Source organism: Cyanistes caeruleus, chromosome 1 (assembly GCF_971803275.1).
Source record: "Cyanistes caeruleus chromosome 1, bCyaCae1.hap1.1, whole genome shotgun sequence".
NCBI classification, from domain to species: Eukaryota; Metazoa; Chordata; class Aves; order Passeriformes; family Paridae; genus Cyanistes; species Cyanistes caeruleus.
In genome coordinates this window covers 112199957-112220772 of record NC_141701.1, presented here as the reverse complement: position 1 = coordinate 112220772, position 20816 = coordinate 112199957, and the positions used below count along the sequence as shown (strand labels likewise).

The 20816-nt window shown below is 39.0% G+C and overlaps 1 protein-coding gene across 15 annotated transcripts in view; it reads left to right on the top strand.

The window, feature by feature from the left end:
- Positions 1–20816, top strand: part of RBMS3 (RNA binding motif single stranded interacting protein 3) — a 703891-nt gene that overhangs the window by 621190 nt on the left and 61885 nt on the right. For all 15 annotated transcript variants that reach the window (XM_086850705.1, XM_086850694.1, XM_086850656.1 and 12 more), the window contains 3 exons: positions 6359–6405; positions 13554–13650; positions 16255–16305. In XM_086850705.1, coding sequence (XP_086706831.1) covers positions 6359–6405; positions 13554–13650; positions 16255–16305 — 195 coding nt within the window. The remainder of the gene's footprint in view (positions 1–6358; positions 6406–13553; positions 13651–16254; positions 16306–20816) is intronic.

The following is a 20816-nucleotide window of genomic DNA, read 5'->3' as shown; positions in this document are numbered from 1 at the left end:
ATGTAAACCACCCACAAAGACATTTACTAAATATATATTTAGCATGCCTGCAAGTTAAACCTTGGCACTTTGCATACTTATTTTCAACAAAAGCTTGGTTAAACAAAGAGAGGCATTGAACGTGAAAAGAAGTCCTCTCTCCAGAGGGAGAAAGTGAAGGGCAAAAGATAACTGACCAGTAGATAAAAAGATCTAGAATAATGACACAAGGTGCTGTTGCTGTGGGCAACATTTTGAAAAGATGCCTCAGTGGCACAAATACCAAAGACCAGTTGGGATTTTGAGCTTATAAAGTACATAGAAATATTTTAAACCAATAGCCTATGTGAAATCACTGTCACTGCAGTCAGGATTTTAAAAGGGCCCTTTGTTTGGTTAAAATAGAATCAGCAGTGTACCTGTTCTTAGAGATTAGTTTTCTTTGTTTTCGTTTTAGCTTTGAATTTCCTTCTCTAGTGAAAAATGTCATGCCATTTGCCCTGGAGATTTTCCTGCAGTTGGGTTTCCCTCCAAATTCTGCTGCTACAACAGTGTTTTCTTAGGCAGAATAAACAAATGTTGGAGACAGGGAAAGGACATACCATTTTCTGCTGTATCCCCAGCAGATATCAGGAGTGCTGCCAGCCATCCCCAGAAGTTTTCCTGACTCACTGCAGCACACACATCTAGTGTGCAGATGTGGGTGTAATACACAGCTGATATTGCACTGGATCACAGTGATGGCAAAATGGGTGCTCCAGATCCCCAAAAGCAGATGGTTCATAGGCCTGAAGATGACATGGTTAAAGGTATAGACTGGCTGTGGAAACAGAATAATTATGTTGTATTATATATGTTCTCTTTCAGGCTTTCTTTTTTGGGTTCTTTTTTTTTCTTTTCAATTTTTGTAGACTTTGGCACTTGTATTTTAACTAATAAGATTAGTTGAAGTGGGAAGAAAGTGACTCAATCTGTAGAATGGAAGCTGTCAGACTTCCATTCCAGTTCTGTAGGACAAAAGGGTTTCTTGTCATTCATCTGGGTATCTGAACTTGCTATTGTGTTTATCAGTGCAGTCTCTGATGTTCTGAGGTTCATGAATCACTTCCCAATTTTGACATCAATAGTGTGTATACTTTTCTCTCCACAACCACTTTTCCCCTCAGAATCAGAAGCTGCTTAAGGAGCACACTTCACTGGGAAATGCTCCATTCCTTTCATGTGCATCTAGATATCTAAGAGATGTCACATTCATATTCTAGATTTCTCCTTTAAAAAGGAAAGGGGGGGTATTCACCATTAAATTCAGAAGTCTTTCTAATTATGTTGAATATTTCTGTCAGAACTGTTTAAATAATCAAAGAAAGGAATTCTGCCAAATTAACTTTACTGGTGACTGAGCTTATTTTATTAAATCAGTATTTTGCATGAATCTCATCTGGGTTGATATCTTTTCCCTACTCTCTCTTCTTTCTTGATAAAGCATATCAATAGGGGTATCTTCTGTCAGGGCACAAGAGATGCTTGTGTTGTGATGCCTGGCAGAAATTAGTGATGGAAACAAAACAAGTACAGGAATCTGAGTGTTGAAATTTCAATTGATTCTGCTGTAGTAGCCAAGAGCACACCCTGGGATGGCAGTCCTCCAGTGTGAAAGTGTGAAGGTATGAGTCAGTGGAGATTAGGAAGAGAGACTTGTCTTTTAGCCAACTCCCACATCAGTTCACCACAGAAATCCCTTAAGTGCAACTGCACAACCTTACCTTTCTAAGTCTCCTCTTAAGGAGGGGGCCTTCTGCCTAGAAAACCCACCACATCCATGGATTTCACACCTTTTTAATTTTCAGGCCTCTCCATTTTTTTCCAGTGGACTGTGGCCTCCTGCACAGCCCGAAATCCTGCAGTGGCAGCAGCCTCCCCTTGCAGAGGTGCTCCAGCACTGGGCAGAGGCTGGCCAGGGCAGGTGTGAGGAGATGATGGGGAAGTCTCACCTCTGAGAGGAAGGAATAGCACATCTTGTAGCAGGTCGATATTGCAGTGAATTTTTGCACGATGTCAGAAAGACGTACACTGAGAGTAGATGGTGATATGATGGTGAAGTTGTTCATGAAAGCAGCTTTCCAAAAACACAGAAGATGCACAGGGCTTCACAGGTGATGCACAGAAGAAATTTGTCATTTATTGGTATTTATGTTTGCTGGAAGACAGATACTGCACTGATAAGTTTTTTCTTGTGAGACATAACAGGGGTAGAGAAATAATAAACCCACTTTATTTCACATGATATTGAAGATCTGATCATTTGGGTTCAAATCATAACAAAGGAAAAAAATCTAACCAGAAACAGAACATCTTGTCTTTGCCTGTGGAAAATTTTGACAGTAAAGCATTGAGCAAAAGGCCTTCAAACTTCGTAGGGAAACCCTTGTTTTCCAGAGGCTTTTTTGTATTTTCTGCTCTTTATTGAATGAAAGAGCTTAAACTTAAAGACAGGTGTAGACTGAATCTCTTGAATCTTTTAGAATCTCTTTTACTGATGTAGTTATAAAACTGCAGCAAAAAATGACAAAAACTTTCATTCTTTCCTCATGTCCTTTAAGTTCAGACACTTTGGTGAAAAAAAGAGATAAGTAAACTCATATGGTTTAAGTAATCTTTTGAAAAATCTTTCTTTTTTTTTAACAAGCTAGGTTAATTTCTGTGTCACCTGACTCTGAACAGACCAGTAGTCATTAAGAATGACCTTTATTTCTATTAGTATGTTTTCATTCAACAGCTGAGTCTACAGCCATTATCTGGCTGAGTGGCATGAAAATTATGTGGTTCAGTTGTTCCTCAATAGAAGATTTATCTGACAAATACTTTCCTAAATCAGCGCTCCATCATCAGTGCCACTCCCTCAGGTGCCATTTTATCAGGAATTGTCACAATGAGAAGAAAGAACAAGATCCTCTCCTACTGAGACACAAGCAAACCAGTGGGTGAAAAGGTGCAAAAGAAAGTCTCTCAGCAGAGCAGAGGGCTCCCATGGAGGCATCAGCTAGTGCTTGGTATAGTTCAGCCTGTGTTATACTCAATTCTGATTTTAACAGAATGAGCTAGACCTCTCTCACATGGAAGTCTGAGGCCAACCCTAATATTCTGCATTTGGTATTTTTGGAATTCCTGTTTGTCTGCTGTGGGGGAAAGGTCAGACAATTTTCCAGTAAGTTATTATTGCTCATCAATTTTTATTCCTGATGAATGAGGATGCTTCATACCATAAATCTTTGACTGGTCCAGGCTAAGTGTTGCCACTCCTGGGCTTCCAGCCAGCATAATTTTGTAGGGAGAAATTATACAACTTGATGAGAAAGAAGTAAATAGTCCTGTGTTAGCAGCTATTTGAACTAGCAGCTGTTTAAGGCTATGCAGCAACGGGGGTTATTAGCAACATTACTGCGCCAACCGTAGGTGGTTACCATATGCACATATTGCCACACGCTGTGTCCTATTTGTCTAATGTGAAACTTTTCATCCACTGGTAAATGTGATGGGGATAATTATAGTGGTCACTGCTATAGTACTTGAACAGATTTTGGTAATCAGTCTCCATGCAGTATGGATATGGGACGCGGATAAGGAGGAGATGAGTGTTTCGCCTTTCATATTTTGTACTGTTCAGGATCACAGTTGCGTCCCCTATTCTTAATACTGATACAGAGAACTGAGTTTGTGCCGTTTGTCTGCATGGACCCACACACAGGTCTGGGTGTGATGGGGTTGGAGGGCAAGCTGAGGGTCCATGCCATGACCATGTGCTCAAATATGCATGAGAAAAGTAAATGAAAGCAGCACAAATGTGTTTGCAGGTCTCACATGGACAGCAAGTGAAAGAGATGCTGTAGATTTTCATTCCTACACCTTCATTCTTATTTTATGTCAAAGAAACTAATATAAGACCAGTTGTTTATTTTCACTTTTCCTCCCAGGCCCACCTACCTTGTTGCCATTTTATCCCCCAGCCACTAATGCAAGCTTCAGGATATAATGAACCCTGATCCAGCAACTCTAAGGACAACTAGATCTAGAAACTCTTTAATTTAGAAAGCTTGGTTCAGTCCTTTCTCAAGAAATTGTAATGGGTTTTTTCCCTTAGTCTGAGTAGTGTGATGAGAGATAAAATGTAAACACCTCAATTTAAAGGAAATATATTATTTTAAAGAATATTAAAAAAAATAATAAATTAATTTTTTCATCCCTCTAGGGCTTCTACATAATATGTAAGTTGTCTTCACCGGTGCAGGAATAGAAAAAGAGAGCAATAACAAATTTTATACATGTTGAAAAGAGAAAGGGAAACAAGACAGAATGTTTCCTCAAAGATGTACTGCAGCTAAAAAGTTTTCTTTTCTCTTTTGTTTAGAAATTTACACATTTCCTTTAGTAATTAATGCAACCTTATTAAACAAGATAACGTGCTGAGTATGCATAAGGCATGAGGATATAAAACCAAGTTAAGTAAGGGATTATGATTTTCTAAGCTAATTTATTTTTTACATCAAAATTAGTAGAGGTTTGTGTCTCCCTAAACTGAGTTCTCTGACATTTTAAACTTGCAGAAATAGCCATTTTATTTTTCTTTGTATGAAATCAATACTTCTTTCAAAAATATTCACATGGACTTGGACTCAGTCCCCTGAATTATCCTTTGCTTGGGAGAGACTACGTATTTTATTAAAACAGCGGCATTTTGATAAAGCAAAACATTTGCCCTAGCATCTGCTTAAAAGAATAATGAGAGAAATATACAAATTTAACAAGGACACGAACCTTTTTTTTGGTGGCATAAGGAAACCTGGCCTTTCACATCAGAAATTATTTTTGGCCTCTGGAAATTTGGACCACCTCCTCTTACCCCAGTTTGCAGCTGCTGGGCTAACCCAGCTCTTCCAGGAGTGCTGCCCACTCCCTTTTGCATGCTCATCACCAGTGCATTTACCCCGGCTGCTCACCTGCCTGCCTGGGCACCAGCCAAGCCCAAACGCTCTCCTGACCTGTCTGAGCAGCCATCTGGAAGGGGGCAGATGCCATTATTCAAAAGTACTTTGGTAGATGGCTTTAGGGGCACGAAAAGCTCCCAGCAGGAGCACGGACCATGCCACGTGGTTGGTAAAGCATCTGTCCTTGAAGAAAATGCTGCCTGTCTCAGACAACAAGCATAGAATACATACAAAAAATGAAGAGGAATACAGTGCCTTGGGGTGGGATGGTGCCATGGCGTTTTTCCAGTGGCTCCCACAGGGACAGCAGCACCTTGAGCAATACAGCTTCTCTACCCTTTGCTTCTTACCCTGCACAAAGGACGGCTTCTTCCCATCTCTTGGTAGTCTTACATTGGAAAGCATTTCACAAAGGGAGGGATGAAAATCGATAAGGAAGGCAAAAAGTCAAAGCAAATGCAGCATGTGGGAGGAGAGATTGTCAGTTCCATGTCTTTAAGTAAATGCTGGGGGGAAAAAAAAAAGATCTTTCCTGCATGACCCTGACTGCTGTCTTGGAGCATAGGGTGGAGTGTTTAATTCTGTCTGCAGCCCTGCTCCCTCACTGCCTTTCCTGTGGTACCTATGGACATGTCTGCTAATGGTGGCAGCGATGACAGCTGTTAACTGGACAATGTTTTGACACTGGACAATGTTTTGACACTGCCAAATCCTTCCGCACAGGTCACGGTCTGCCTGGTGGTAAAGGGCAGTTGAAAAGCTCTGTGTAACACATTAACAAATCCTTTTGCTGTCCAGACCTCTGAAATATTTTAAAAGCCTTGTTTGAAAGCTCAAGCTTTTCTGCTTGACAGCCCATTGTTTCTTGTCTCATGGTAATGAATTAACTCCAAGTAGGAGTTACACCCCAGGGAAATGGTAGGCAGGGGTCATCCGGGGTGTGACCTTTGTAGGAAAGATGAGACTCCTTCCTGTGAAGCCCTCATGAAGTTGCCTTTGGAATATTTACCAACCAGCCATCTCACAGGCAACAGCGGGATTTGGGCCTGTCTTTTTATAGTGAGTAGTCAGTTGTAAAGGCATTGATCTCAGTGGAGTTATTAATTGATACTGGTGCAACAAAAACACCATTTGCCCGAGATGTTATGGAAAGATGACAACCAACAGACTGAACAGATCTGTTTCTCAGTGATCTCTCAGGCTGGGGAGGTACCCAATCTGTCCATGCTGCTTTGGGCCATCTGAGCATCCCTTGAGAATTTAGATTTCTATTTCAGTTGCATTTAGTTTTTATTCATACTGGTTTTGAATATGTTTCATGTATTTTTCTTTTATTTTTTTTTCTCTCTTCCTGCAGTAATAGTAAAAATCTGTTTTTCTTCCCTAACTATGTGCAGGCTGGCATGGCTTTGACTTACGATCCAACAGCTGCTATACAGAATGGGTAAGAAATGCATGTTTTCTTATGTCTTTTTTTTTTTAATCATTTTGAATGTCATCTTATGTTTTATTTTCTGTAGTGAAACTTTTTGAAAAGCAAATCCATTCAGTCATATTTTGTCTGAAGCATATAATGCTATATTGTCAAGTTCTTCTTTAGTTTTCCTTTTCTTTTTATGCCTTCTTCCTTGCAATATCCATTTGAATGGGAAGTTGTTTTTCCTAATAGTTTCCATCTCTATTTGGCAAATGTTAGTAGATGTCTTTTTAATCTCTCTCTGTCATGAAGTGGAAACCAGTAAAGTTTCCCTTTACTGACTTGGCTTTTGTTAAAATAATCATTGACGATTCCAACGTATTTTGAATAATAGAGCTGTTACTTCATCTGGGGTTCTTTCTGTAGGCTGGCTGCCTTCCATGGCATTGTCTGAATAAAAATGCCAGATAGGGAGAAAGCCTTAAATTAGTGTGTAAGCAGATGGGATTTAAGGGTAAAATTCTGAGCAACACTCTTCTTTATTTCTCAGCTACCATTTGCTGACACGAGGAATTGCAATTTTTTTCTCTAATTGAGCAGTGAAATTACATCATCTTATTATTTACCTGCATGATTACATTTCCAATTATTTCATAAACTAGAAAAAGATATCCTTGAAATTTAGCTCTCTTTTCAGCTAGGTTAACAAGAATTTGAAAAGAGGCAGGAAGTTCAGCCCTTTGACAGTCACTCTTTGATCAGAGAGATGTATGATATGATTATTGAATTCCATGCGTGCTCCCACCTGTGTTCTCCAGCTGAAGGGGAGAATTTATTGATATAGATAAGAATGGGCTTATTTGTTAAATATATGTTAGGGCAATGCTAGTTGAAGCATTTAGGAAAAAAACCCTGACACTCCCTGTATTTTTTAAAAATCAATATTAATAGTCTATTTTGCTTAATTTTCCTTTACAAGCAGTAATTTTGTAGGACTTGTGATATTCCTGTGTTGTACTCCAGTGGAGTAAGAGGCCAAACTCAGAAGAATAGAGAGATTGCAATTGTGTTTTCAGAATTCTCTGCTTCTGTTTCCCTGTTCTGACCTCCAAATGAGTCATTCTTCTCTATTGTCATACTCTTCAGCTGGTAAATGTTATATTCTATAAATAAAAACATCACTGATTCATAATACACCAGTGTTTCATGCGGACAACTGGCTTTATTTTTCATATAAATTCCTTCATGTCACTTGTGTGAGTGTTTTGGAAACCATCGTTTGAATGATCCATGGAGACTAATATGATTTTAATTCAAGAATAATTCTTCTGAAATTATGAAAGTTATCTCAGAATCAGACATTATTTATATCAAAGAATACCTGTGGTGTGCAGGCTGCTCAGGTGGTTTGGCCACTCAATTGCTTGAACATGCTGTCACTGATCATTGGGTAAAGAAATTGTACTCAATGGAGAATTTCAGTTCTGCAGTTTTTTAAATATTCTTTTGTTTTTAAGGCAAGAGATAAATTAAATCACAGTACCAGATAGCTCTCTAAGAGTGACAATTAATTACTACTTTGACATATGTCTTTTTTCTAAAGTGTCAAAATATTTTCAGTTTTATCAGGACTAAGCCACCACTCAAAATGCTGTTGTGGCGAGGTCTTGATTGCGTGCAGCATCATGAGGAGCACCGGGACTCTTTTTGTTCAACGGAATTTTTTTTATTTCTCCAGACATTCACACAGTAATCTCTACGTGCCCTGTAGTTTTAATTTTTCTCTGTTTTAAATAAGACTCTTTTACTTGCAAGCACAGTGAAAATCTAGCTCAGGAGTTTTATTTCAGTAAAGTCTGGGAGCACCTCGATGCTTTGCTTGTGGAATGTGTCAGTGTGATCTGTTGCCTGCTGACGCAAGATACATGCCAAGGTGGGAGACTGAAAGGGGCATCTTCCTCATGGGGAGGGCAGTGTGGAAAACTGAGCACAAAGTTGAATCTGTGCCCACACCCACCCTGTGCTTAAAAGGGAGCAGAATATTTTGGCTGTAATTTGGGCCGAGCCACTAAGGTTTTCATGAAGCAATGTCGCCCAAAGACCAGAGGAACAAAAGCCTTTTCCTCATAGCATTCAGCTGGGGCCACCATGGTGGAACTTAGTGAACTGAGTCTGGGGACGAGAAATGTAAAGATGCCAAGTCAAGGTGATGATTCAGAAGCGTTATGAACCACCAACAAAATTTAAAAAGAAAGATTAACTGCACATGCTGGCATTTTCTAGAGCTCTTTGTAGGGTTGATAGATGCAATTGGATGCATCTAAATTGCTAAATCCACACAGCATTATGTGGATGATGGAGCCTGGTAGAGAAACACGTCTCTGCAGCAGGTGTCATGGGGTGGTATTTAAAAGTTGCAGCTCCTTAAGAGGTGTGGATTATATTTGGTTTTGAGTTGGGCCATAACCAAACCTCAGGGAAGAAACTTGACTCTCGTTTCCAAATGAAAAGGTAGGTTCTTATTGTTTGCGGTGTCGTACTATCACTTTTATTACCACATAACTGCATATTTGCCTTGAAAATCTATAGCAGGAATAAAACAAAAGAGAGTGTGAAAGAGGCTTTCACTAAAAATGACTATGATTTTTTTCCCCACTAAGGAATAGATGATTTTCTTCTGAGTCTATTACATTGTAAAGCTTGATTCTCCATTTCATTATATTGTTTTTATGCCCATGTAGCTCTGTTTAAGCATCCAGTGGAGTTACATCAGCATAAAACTGGTATAATGGAGTGGAGAATCCAGCCTGTAGTGTACCACAGCATTGCAGTATGAGGTGCTGAAGATTTGGTAAGCACACACTTCAGTAGATAAGATCTTTTCACTTGGCAACCACTCTGCCTTTTTTTTTTTTTTTTTTTTTTTTTATAATCAGCCTTTTCTGAATTGTGTTTACAAAGGTACTCAGGTTTTATTTTAGGGAGTAGTGTGCCTGTTGTGATATGTTATTGATTTTTCAATTTGTTGCATTAACATTGTTTTAGTAGTTTTATGCATTCATACAAGGAACAGGACAGAGCTCTTTTACTTGCACTGTAAGGAAGACCATTTAAAGTGTTCCTGAGGCTGGAATCCTCCTGGCCATTTGACTAAGATTTCCATGTACTGTATCAGTTTAGTATCTCATATCTGGGGGACAATTTGGTGCATTTGCTGGCCAATGGGCTCAGTATTCAGATAGGTCTTTTCCAACTCCAACATCTGACTGTGTGCCTTGTTGCAATAGAAAATTGCTGCCTTGATAATGTTTGGTAATACTCTTACATTATGTGAGCCCCAGGATACTATTTATGAATCTAACTTTTTCAGTACTGCCTGCAGGCACGAGGCATGAGCAAATGGTGTTTATTGCAGTGCAAATAGGATCTTGCTCTTGTGCAGATTCTGTCTGGAAGCTTGCACATTCCCCAATAGAGTGGGAACCATATGGATTTTTTTTTTCCCACTTTTTGGCAGGGAAACAGTGACCAGACACTGCAGATAATGCAGTCCCCAAATGCGAAGGGAGGGTTGGTGTAGTAGGGGAGTATGTGCTTTGTCTGTTAAGCAACAGAAACTGCTGTTAAAGTGCTGCCTCTGTGTGCCTGATGATGTACTGGAAATACGCTTCTTTTTAACATGCCTGAAAAATGTGTTCTTTTGAGCCCCTTATAAAACCCCTTCAGGAACTCCCAGGAGCATCTTTTTGCCTACTAATGATGAGTTTCCCCTTTGCTTATGGAATCTATGCATGCTGAAAAAGTCTATTTTTAATATAAGGGTGATGTCCATTTTGCCTTGCCCTTGCCACCTGCATGCCCAACCTGCATGCTTGTGCTCGTAGCATTGCAATTGCAGCTGAAGAGCAGGGACACTGTCTTGCACCTGCAAAAACTGCACAGAGCCATGTAAGGGTGCAAACTACATTTGCAGAAAATGCAGCTGAGCCTTCTGGAGAGCTCTCCTTAGAGCTCACAGGTCAACCACACCACAAAGCCTCATAATACCTAGTGCACAGTACTAGATACACTGTGCATTTTAATGCTGGGAAACTTGGAGGCACAATTTAATATATCTAAAACAAGTCAAAGTCAGAATAATTCATATCTCTTTCCACTCCTCTTTCTGATGTAGATATTCTGATGACTGAGTCCTGTGTTCCCTTGAATGAACTTACAACATGCATCTTCCACCTCATTTCACCTCCTAAAGAAAAGAAAAAGAAGGGAAAGCCTAAGACTGAATATAGCAAGGTCCTCAGCTGCAAATCTTGTCATGCTGTAGGGTTTGTGCCAGAACAGGCCACTCTGTTTCTGTGGTTTTGTTCCCCTTGCCTCTTACTAGATCCCAGCATGCCACTTACGCCAGTGACATATGAGGATATTAGTCCATTTGTATATAAAGGGAATTTAGGGGGAGATCCCTCAGTGTCCCACGGGTGAGAATGTGTGGAGCACTCTTTTGTCAATGAGCCCTGCCCTGGCAGCGAATGACTCCAGCAGTGCAGTAGGTTGAGCATCCCATACCTGAGGGTGGCTCTGCTTGAGTCCATCCCCAGCAAGAACACCTCTATCCTCACTGCACCGCTGTACTTCACATGGGGCAGAGACATCCACATCCTTCATTGTTAGATCCTTTTGGCCACCAGTGGCACTGAGGAAATAAGACAAGCCTTTGTCTCTTGATGTTAGAAATTTCTGACTGCAAAATGATCTCTTTGCAGCCTGTCACAGTGACTGGGATTGTTACACTTGATATTTTTATTAATATTATTATTATTAGAATTGAAATATATGAACTGGATTTTCTTGCATTGTCACTTGCAGCACCAGAGTTTGTTCCTTCTCTTCCTTGGTGCCCTTGTGGATGAATTTTCCCAATACAGCTGAGTGTCCTGGTAGGATGTTTTATTTGATGCTTATTTGAGAGCATTCCAAACGGCGACAGATAAATGGTATTGGCAGGGCTGTTGGAAGGGCTGTATTTTCCACATTACCAGAGTATGTATTCTACAGGCTTGTGTACTATTCAGATAAATGCATCTCTAAGCTGAAACTGAAATGGCAAGCTGTCTGTCAAATTCTTGGCTTAGCACACATTTTCTGTAAATTTGTTAGTATTTGCTGGGATTTATTGGAGGGTTTATTCCAAAGAGTCAGCACTACTTCCAAATGGAAAGTAGTTTCTTCCCTGTACTTGTCTTTGTCCGAGCGGTTCATACATGGTTATGAGTATGAGCCCAGAATCAGTGCCAGGTTTATGAACAGAATGAGAAAAGAATGAACAAAAACGTGTGTTTTTCTCAAAGGAGTTTTGGTTTTCTATTATCTTTTACTTTAGGAGGTTTATATGTATTTCTATACACTACAAATTTTACCCACAGACTAGATTCTGTCAGTCTGCCGTTGACTATTTTCATTTGCTGCACACAACATTTTGTAGCTGACCCACTTAGCAACAGCATAGCCCAGGTGATTTCTGGCTAACATTGATCTGGGAGAAGACCCCTGTAAAAGGAATTAGATAATATGCAATGTGTTAGTGCCATAGATGAACCTGCCTAGTGGTGTAAAAATCCCTTCTCCCTCGATGTATTGCGAACTTAATATTTGGTGAAAGTATGGGGATACAAATGCCTCTAAATTCTCATAATGGGATATATATAAAATTGGGCAAAGGCACAATTTTAAAATAGTCTCAGTGCGAGCATTGTGAGGGCAGATAAATGGTCCTAAAATAGCATTATATTTCTATTAAACAAAAAATCACTCATATGCCACCTGCTGCTTTTGGCATTTTAAAATCTGATTTGGAATAGAAAGAACAAATGATTGCTTCTCTGTCTCCCTCTCCCCTCCTAACTTTGAATGTTTCCGCCCAACGTTCAGAGAGAGCAGCCTGTTTTTCCAAGGCTATTGGTTGAAGTCGATGGTTATTTGAGCCTGCATCCAGAATGAGTGCATCCAGTCTGAACTAGACTGATTAGTACTAAATCTGTGGTGCCAGGGTGATCAGGAAATAGAGCACTTGTTTAAACACCAGTAATGATTTTTTTGTTGTTGTTGCATAGCTCTCATGGAAAGCTACTGTTTATTGCCTCAAAGTAGGGAGGGGAAAAAATGTAAAAAGACAGGGAATGCAATCCACTGTGCAGAATCTTCTGTTATTTACTGCTGCATCCTATATGAGAAGGAGCTATATGAGGTTTTAAATAGTACAAAAAACCACTGCACATTAGTCCTTCTCTCTGAGTCCAAAATATAGGCATTTAGACAACTGTAAAACCACAAACATGTTTTTTTTTTTTTTAAGCAATTATGTTGTTCTGGCTTACACTTAAAACTGCAAAAAGAGAAAATGCAAAAATCTTTACAAGCACACACATATTAAGTACTAACACAATCCAGCAGTAGTGATGATATTTTCCAAGTGATAATTTTATCAATAATCATTAACCCACAGGGAAGGAGAAAGAATATAGCATTTAATACCATCAAGCAAGAGATGGTGCAGCTTCTGTTCATAGCATGCAACAGTGGAAGTAAAACCTACTGAATCTGAGATTTTCAGTTCTGCCTGGGGCATTTAGCCTCATACTTCCTGATATATTTCACCAGAAAAAGGGGATTTTGCTCTCTTTCTAGATGAATATGAAAATTTCAGCCAGAGTTTTTGTAGCCACCCCTTAATAAAATAATTCAGGCATGTATGTAGAATGTGTTATTCTCAGCACTGAAGCACTAGGATATGAAAAGAAAACAGTACCCAGTGTAAAAATGAAATCAGTAATGTCGTCTTCGATACCGCGTAAGAAATTTTCTTTCACTAGCTAGCACCCAGGAAAATCAGCTGTCCTTGCATTTCAGATAATTGCTTTTTGTATTGTGAATTTCTATATTTGTGCTAGTTGAAGTGAAAAAAAATATGCTTTGTGTAAATATTCTTCCTCCTTTCCATTTTCGAGATCTTCTCAATGGAGCCATCACATCTTTTTTTATTGTGATTTTGGAAATAGATGGACATAATTACCCGGGTAGACTCTTTTTGTCTTTGCCCAGGAGGCAGTGAATTATTTAGTCAGAGCTGAAGTAGTCAAAAGGTTCAAAAATATCTCGCTTTTGTTCTTTGTTTGCAGATTTTATTCCTCACCGTACAGTATTCCAACAAACCGCATGATTCCACAGACATCAATCACGCCATTCATTGCTGCTTCCCCTGTCTCTACATATCAGGTACGTCAGATGTGCACTTGTCTACTGTGTTTCCCAGTTAATTATGTTTTGGATGTGGATGAAGGCAGAGTGTATACCACAGAAAATTGTGTGAGTGCTTGCACTCTTGAGTCACACTGAAAACAAAGGGCTCTCTAGTAATATTCAGGTATCATTGGGTAGAGTCTTAAGTGTTTCCTGCATTCTTTACAGCAGTAATGAAAGCCACTGTAATTCTTAATTTCAATCAGCTTCTCTGATAAACAACATTTTGCTTAATTTCCAATTGACAACACCAGAAGCTTATCATTCATATTGAACTGTTTCCTCATTTTGGCTTCCCTTCATTAGCCAAAATTTTTTTAAGTGTTTTTTTTAAATAATTTATGATGACTGCATTATACTTTGATCTTTTGACCCTAGCTGTAATTTTTCCAGTAACTGCACCCTTTAAAAGTACTCGTTTTTATCCAATAATCCCTGACAAAGCAAATTACTTGATGATAAGTATCCTCAAATCATTCTTTAGTCTGCTACATGGCATGTCATTCAGAATTTCTCTTTTCAGCACATCCCTCTCAAATCTCCACTGGGAAATTATTGTCTTGTTTTGGCTTTCTGAGATGGAAGTCAAAACCAGATTGTATATTTTTATTATTAGCCATTGTCTGGGAGCTTACCACTTCACAGAAGCTGGTCAGTGACTATACATTTTGCAGCTTTAGTTATTTCTCTCCTGTGCCATCAGTGATTTTCCAACCCTGAGTCTTACCTGAAATATGCTACCCAAATTTTCAAAGCTGCATGGTGGGTTGTTTTCAATGTTAGGGTGTTTTTGTTGGGGCTGGGGTGTTGCAGATGGTATGATACTGCTTACAGGTAATTCTGGGGACTTACTCTGTTTTAAACTTGATCCTCAAAGATAAATGATTCTTGTAATTCTATTTGACTTTTGTTTTTATTTTATTTTAGATGGCTATGTAGCACTTGCCAAACAAAAGTTGTTTTGATGAGGTAAATTCAGTAAATTTCAGTAATGGCAGCACCAAAGAAGAGTCAATGCCAGAGACACACAAGTGCAGCTCACACGCAATTTTCTCAGTAGCAAAGCTGGCTTAAGAGCCATACTACTTCCCATTCAGGCCACTGAGTTCAGGCCACCCACCCACTCACTTTCATCACTGCTCCACAGCTCACAGTTACTTCCCCTTTTCCCATTCTGGTTCAAACCATTGCATCGGTTTGTGGTTTCATGCGTTTGCACCAAAACCATTCATTTTTTTAGTTTTTATTAACCCGTATCATTTTCCCTAGATAGCTTGCAGTGTAAGCCCAAAGACATTTTCCCTGGCACAGTGACAGAACTGCAGTGGTGCAAGAGTGGGAGCAATGAGCAGCAGCAATCTATGGCAGCTCTAGTGCATTTTAGCTCACTCACAGGGATTCACAGCAGAAGGTGTTGTAGTAGAGGTGTGTTCACATGTGGGTGTGCTGGCTTTGGTTCTAAAGATGTTTTGCTGAACTTGCTTTTCTACAAAAAATAGACTTTGAGAAACATATACAAATGTTGGAGCACACTGTTATACAATTAATTCCCAACACTTCATGAACAAAAGCACAGGGCATCTGGAGAAGTGGGACCTTGTAGCTTTCTCCTTGTTATTCCTGGTCGTGCTCAGTCTGAGGTGCTACACACCCCTCTCTGTGACAGCAAGATGTCCTCTGATGGAAGTGTCCTCTGATGGCACTAGCACAGCTACATTTTTGTGTACTTGTGTGTTGTGGTGCCCAGACTGACGCAAAAGGAAACTACAATACACAATTCTTGGGGCTGAGCCCAAGTTATGGTAGCATGTGGGCCATTCGCACATAGCACAAAAGGGAGTTACAGATCAGAGATGCCACCACAAATGATGCAAACACTCTATAATGTGCTTAATTCTTAGTAAAATTTTCATATCCTTGAAATATGTTCCATGCCAGTCATAAGGCAGAACAACAAAGCAAGTCTTTGGTGATGCATATGGAGCTCTGGTGGGAATAGACCCCAGGATGCTCAAAGTAAGAATGATCCTGGAGGGAAAGACTTCTTAAGCCAGCTTTGCTGTGAAAGCTTTCAATTAGAATTAATTTTCAAAAACTCTGAATTAGATCTGCAGTTCTTACAGGAAACAGAACAAGTCATTCTGGGATCTCTGAAAATGCTATACCTTTAAAAGTTCACACAGATACTCTTGAAAATAAACTTTGGGCATTTTATGTCTCCTGCACTGTCGGTTGGATGACATGTTCATGATTATATTGATGGATGAAAGCAAACAATGCAAATGAAAAAACAGAACAACGTGGAATATTGAAGACTTCTTTATGAGATAAAATGTTGTGATTTATAGGAGGGGTGCAATCACTCAGACTTCTCACTTTGGTAGAAAACATTATCAAATGAAATTTGAAAGCTTTTTCCTTTGACAATAACTTTACAAAGCATAAATTAATTTTGTGTTGAGTTATAGGACTTAAGTCATTTGTCAAAATTAGTACCTTAGTTGTAATAGAGAGAATATTTTCAAGTAAATCTTGAAGTTTGAAACTTTTCTATGCTAATTAAAAGTATTTGATGTGCAGGTCCAGAGTACTTCATGGATGCCTCATCCGCCATATGTTATGCAACCAACAGTAAGTGGATACTTGGTTATATCTGGCTAAAAGTGCTTCCATTGTAGCCTTGCTCTGCTTGTCCAGCCACATTAAAGTCCTGGGTCATGTAAGAGCAGCCAGCTGCTCCCTGTGACAAGAGTCCTCTGCTGTTAAGTTTCTGTTTCTTTAAGGAGCACCAATTGATTTAGACAAAAGGGGAGGATGGGTGATCTGTTATCTAATTGCATTGATTGTAAGACAGTAACAAGTTCTGAAGTGTTGCTTCTGAAGCTCGGCTTCAGGGACTGCAAGATAACCGCATTCCTGCCTACTTTGAATTGCCAGGATCAACACATGACCATTCCCTTAAATGTTTATCCATCAAAAACATCCTGTGCAGTTTTATGTCAAGGAATCTCAGTGCCTCAGTAATGCATTTCAGCATAGTGGAAAAGGGTGAAGCACAACTGTCTTGGAGAGTCTCTACCAAATCTGAATCTGCTTTATGATTTAACCAGTCAACTCTATTTTTTTTTTTTTTTTTTTTTTCCTGGCTCATCTTTATCAATTTATAACTACTTAAAGCTGCATTATGTTTTAAACAACATTCATTAGAAGTACTGCAATTGATTTTTTTGTCTACCACTCAGAAGAGTTTTGATGCACTTTGCCTGAGTATTAAGAGTATACCAGGAGAAAACCATACTGAATTTCACTACAGACAGGTCATTTTAGTTATGTTTCTACCTTTGATGAGTTTACATCCACTTGACAGTGTCATTAATCAAAATTTAAATATATGTTCCACATAATCATCAATACTTTGATTTATACATGAAGAGTAAAATTAAAATGAAAGTCTATGGCTTAGGATTCTTTGTTATTCATATTTTTGTTTAAATATTTTGACTTCACATTAGTATAACTTCTGGTGAGAGTTAGCTCTACAGCAACATAGGTATAATTACATTACATATCTGCTTACTTGTACAAGTCTGCCATCCCAGTTTGCAGCCCCCTTTCCATACCCCTCAGCTCTTTGGAGGAAAGTTCTTCAGTTCTCTCACAAGGCAGGCACCATAGTGTGGTGCACTGGGCACCCAGTTCCTACTGCTGCTCCTTTCTGCAGCCCCTGGCGGCGCTTTCCATCTCAGTGGAGTAAAGCTGTTGCTGTATTCCTTGTATGGAGATGAAATTTATTGAACAAGTTCACAGTTAACATCAGTCCTGTATTCTAATGTTTGGATTTAATAGCAGACCACAAGAAGTCTTAGATGTGTGTATATGATGAGTTATGAGACTTGTGGAAGCCAAAGAATCTCCAATCCTTGCAGAAAGACTCCCTTTCTAAAAGCAAAACCTAAGCACTTCACCGATTCCAGATTTTGTGTGTATGTGTGTTTGAGTTTTATTTGGCAATATTGAGCAAAGCATTTTTTTGCACTACTAGGAGAGGTATTATGATGAGGTAATTGAATGTATTTACCCCTTAGTAAGGACATGAAGAGAAAACTGTCTTATATAGGGAGTGGCACCCTCAAAATGCTGAGTTAAATTGGTGTTCATTGTCAACCAGAGAGTCAAAAAAAGGCAGTGTGACTCTAGGTGGAAAAGCAGAGGGACAGCAGATAAGTGGTGTAGCATTTCTGTTCCAGTCTCATTGCTGTTGTGGGTTACTTCCTTGTGTTTTCTGTAGCAATCCTGGTCTCCTCACTGAAAGATTTTTTCCCCTGTGTTTCCAAAGATTATGTTCTTAAGTAAGAGGACATGAGGCATTTAGTAACTAAGAAGCATTACTGTGTAAAGGGAGAACTACCATTCCCCAGTTTTCATTCAGAGACAAATTCTTTGTTAGAAATGTCTGAAAACTTGTCAGAGCATTACCACACAGAGAATTCTGGAGACTTCAGAATTAATGGTCTGTTTTGAACAGAAATGAAGCATCTGTGTTCATTTTAAGTTTCTGTACTTTCATGCCTGACTACAGACTCTATTCTAGGCACCTCCATAGCTAAAAAAAAAAAAAAAAAAAAAGACAAGATTACGAGAAAGTTTGCAGAATTAAGGATGTGAGTTTTGGTAATCCTGTGAGCTGATTAAACTGGGAACTTTCTAATTTGGTTAGTTTTTTATTTCTTCTTGTAAGCTAGTTTTCCATGTTATTATCTAAATTGCCACCACTTTGCTTCACAATATTTTATGAGCTGATTGATTGTGGCATGCGATGTCCCCCTGGACACCACTGCAGATAAATATTACATTCCCCTTGCCCCAGGAAGGAGAACATTTTGTTAAGCCTCTATTATTCTTTGTCAGTAGAGATGAACTCATACAGAAAGCACAGTTTGAATTGCTCAAACAGTGGTGGTTAATTCTTTGTTTTGATTATAAGTATCCACTAAATCATGTTACTGGATGATTAGCTTTTCATTTCTGACAGAAAGTCCTACTTGATATTTATGTATAATTTAACATCACATAGTATCCCTCATGACAAAAAGGCAGAACCATGCTGTAGAGGTTTCTCACTCAGTGTGCTGTGCACAGACGGCAGAATTTTCCCAGCTTGGCAGGCTTGCTGGCAGGAGGGAAGAGCTGTGCTGCACAGTGCTACCATCCTGTGTCTGCCTGTCCCTCCTCTGCCTGCCCATCTCATCTCCCTTCCCACCTGCCTCCCTGTGCAGCAAATACAAAGCTCTTTCTTCAATGATATTCCCTGCAGTAGGTTGGTCTGCCAGACATTTTTCTCTTTTATTTCCCTTTGTATATCGATTTCAGCCACATTTTCCTGATGTGTGCACGTGTGCATTCTGCATCCATTTACCTGGTGGATTAAAAAACCCACTATAGTAAAAGATTGTATCTCTAACTCCTTCTGTAGCTTTGTAACTACAACTGGATAAACTTCTGACCCTAACAAACAAAAATTACATGTATATTAACTGGAAAATATTTGTGTATACTGGTTTCCCTTCTCAGCCTTGTTTGCCTTCTTGCTTCTGTGGTACCCTTAAAAATAGAAAACAACCAAAATTTCTAAGAAAATAATGGTCAGAATATTTTTTTCCTAAAATGAAAAAGTCAGATGAACAGTCAAGGATTCTGCAGTTATAGAACTGATACTGTAAGGTGTTTCTAATAAACAACTGCAGACACAATTTTTAAAGGGGTTTTGGTTTTGGTTGTCAGTGATTTTTGCTGGTCTTACTCCAAGAGCCATGAAAAAATATATCATACAGGTTGAGGTAGCATTGCTATTTCTGAATAAGTAGTATTGAAAATAAACTTCTGCTGGCATAGTAGGGTCATACACGAAAACTTCTCACATCTTAATGCTTACAGAACTTTTAGGGTTTTGGAAATTGCTGAATCATGTGGACATGATGAAAAATCTACCTGCAGGTTTATGTGTGACTCAGACACATTTGAGAAATGCACCCTTTGTGAATTAAACCTTCACCACTTTTCATAATATTAATTTCACTGTGTCAAAGTAAGAATACCTAAAATTTGGCAGTTTCATTGCTTTGCCATGTGCCCTGGTCACTCTCCACAGTTTTAATGGAAGATGAGCTCCAAAAGAGTTATAGCAGTGTGAGCTTGGATTAAAATTGGCAAAACATTTAATGCACTGCTGGTAGCCCAGGCTCAGTTTAGCTAACTATATCTTTCAAAGTACAGTGCTTTCTCTTCTGTGTTTGAAACAAGTCTTGTATTTCATTACTGCCTCAGGATAAGGATAGATGGATAGTGATGACAGAATCAAAACATAAATGGGATAAGAGTTATTCTGGAGACTTATAACATTTGCCATATTACTGTGTTTTTCCTGTAGTCCCTGAAGGCTGTTTGACAGTTATGGGGCTACTTTAAAAATCATGTTTACATGTCAATTCACTTGTACACCAACCTCATTTTTACTGATAAGGGCACTTGTTCAAAACATTTTGATTCAAATCTTTATTACAGAAAATGCATGTCCTCTTCCTCCTTAAAGTCAATTTTTTTCAGTGAACCAACAGAAATGCACTACCCTAATACTCAATGTACGCACTGGTTTTACACTTACCATCTTTTATTTGCAAGTAAAACTGTGTGACTGTAAGTAATCACTGGGTATGCACAGATAGATATTCTTGTCAGTCTGGAATAGATTCCACATAATAGCTGGAGAAGAAGTATGCCAGTGGCAGTAGGAAGGGTGGAAGCAGAGCAGCATATGGAAAAATCTACCATTGGATATGATAAAGTATGTTGGGTAGAACTTCAGTTCTGGAAATTTCTCAAGCCCTTTCAGTCCTTCTAGAAAGGTCAATGTCTTAACAAACACCCTTATTATATTTTTCTGTCATCCTTCCTGTGGCCCATGGCTGAATGTAATCCGTCTGTCTTTAAACGCATCAACAAAAACATGTCTTATTTCATAAGCAGTGTAAAACTTCTAGTTTGGTGAGAAGCGAGGCTAAGGAGTCCAGATTCTTGCCTCTTGATTGTTGTGCATGAATGTAGTAGCATAAAAGGTACAAATTGTTCAACTGAAATGGATCAGT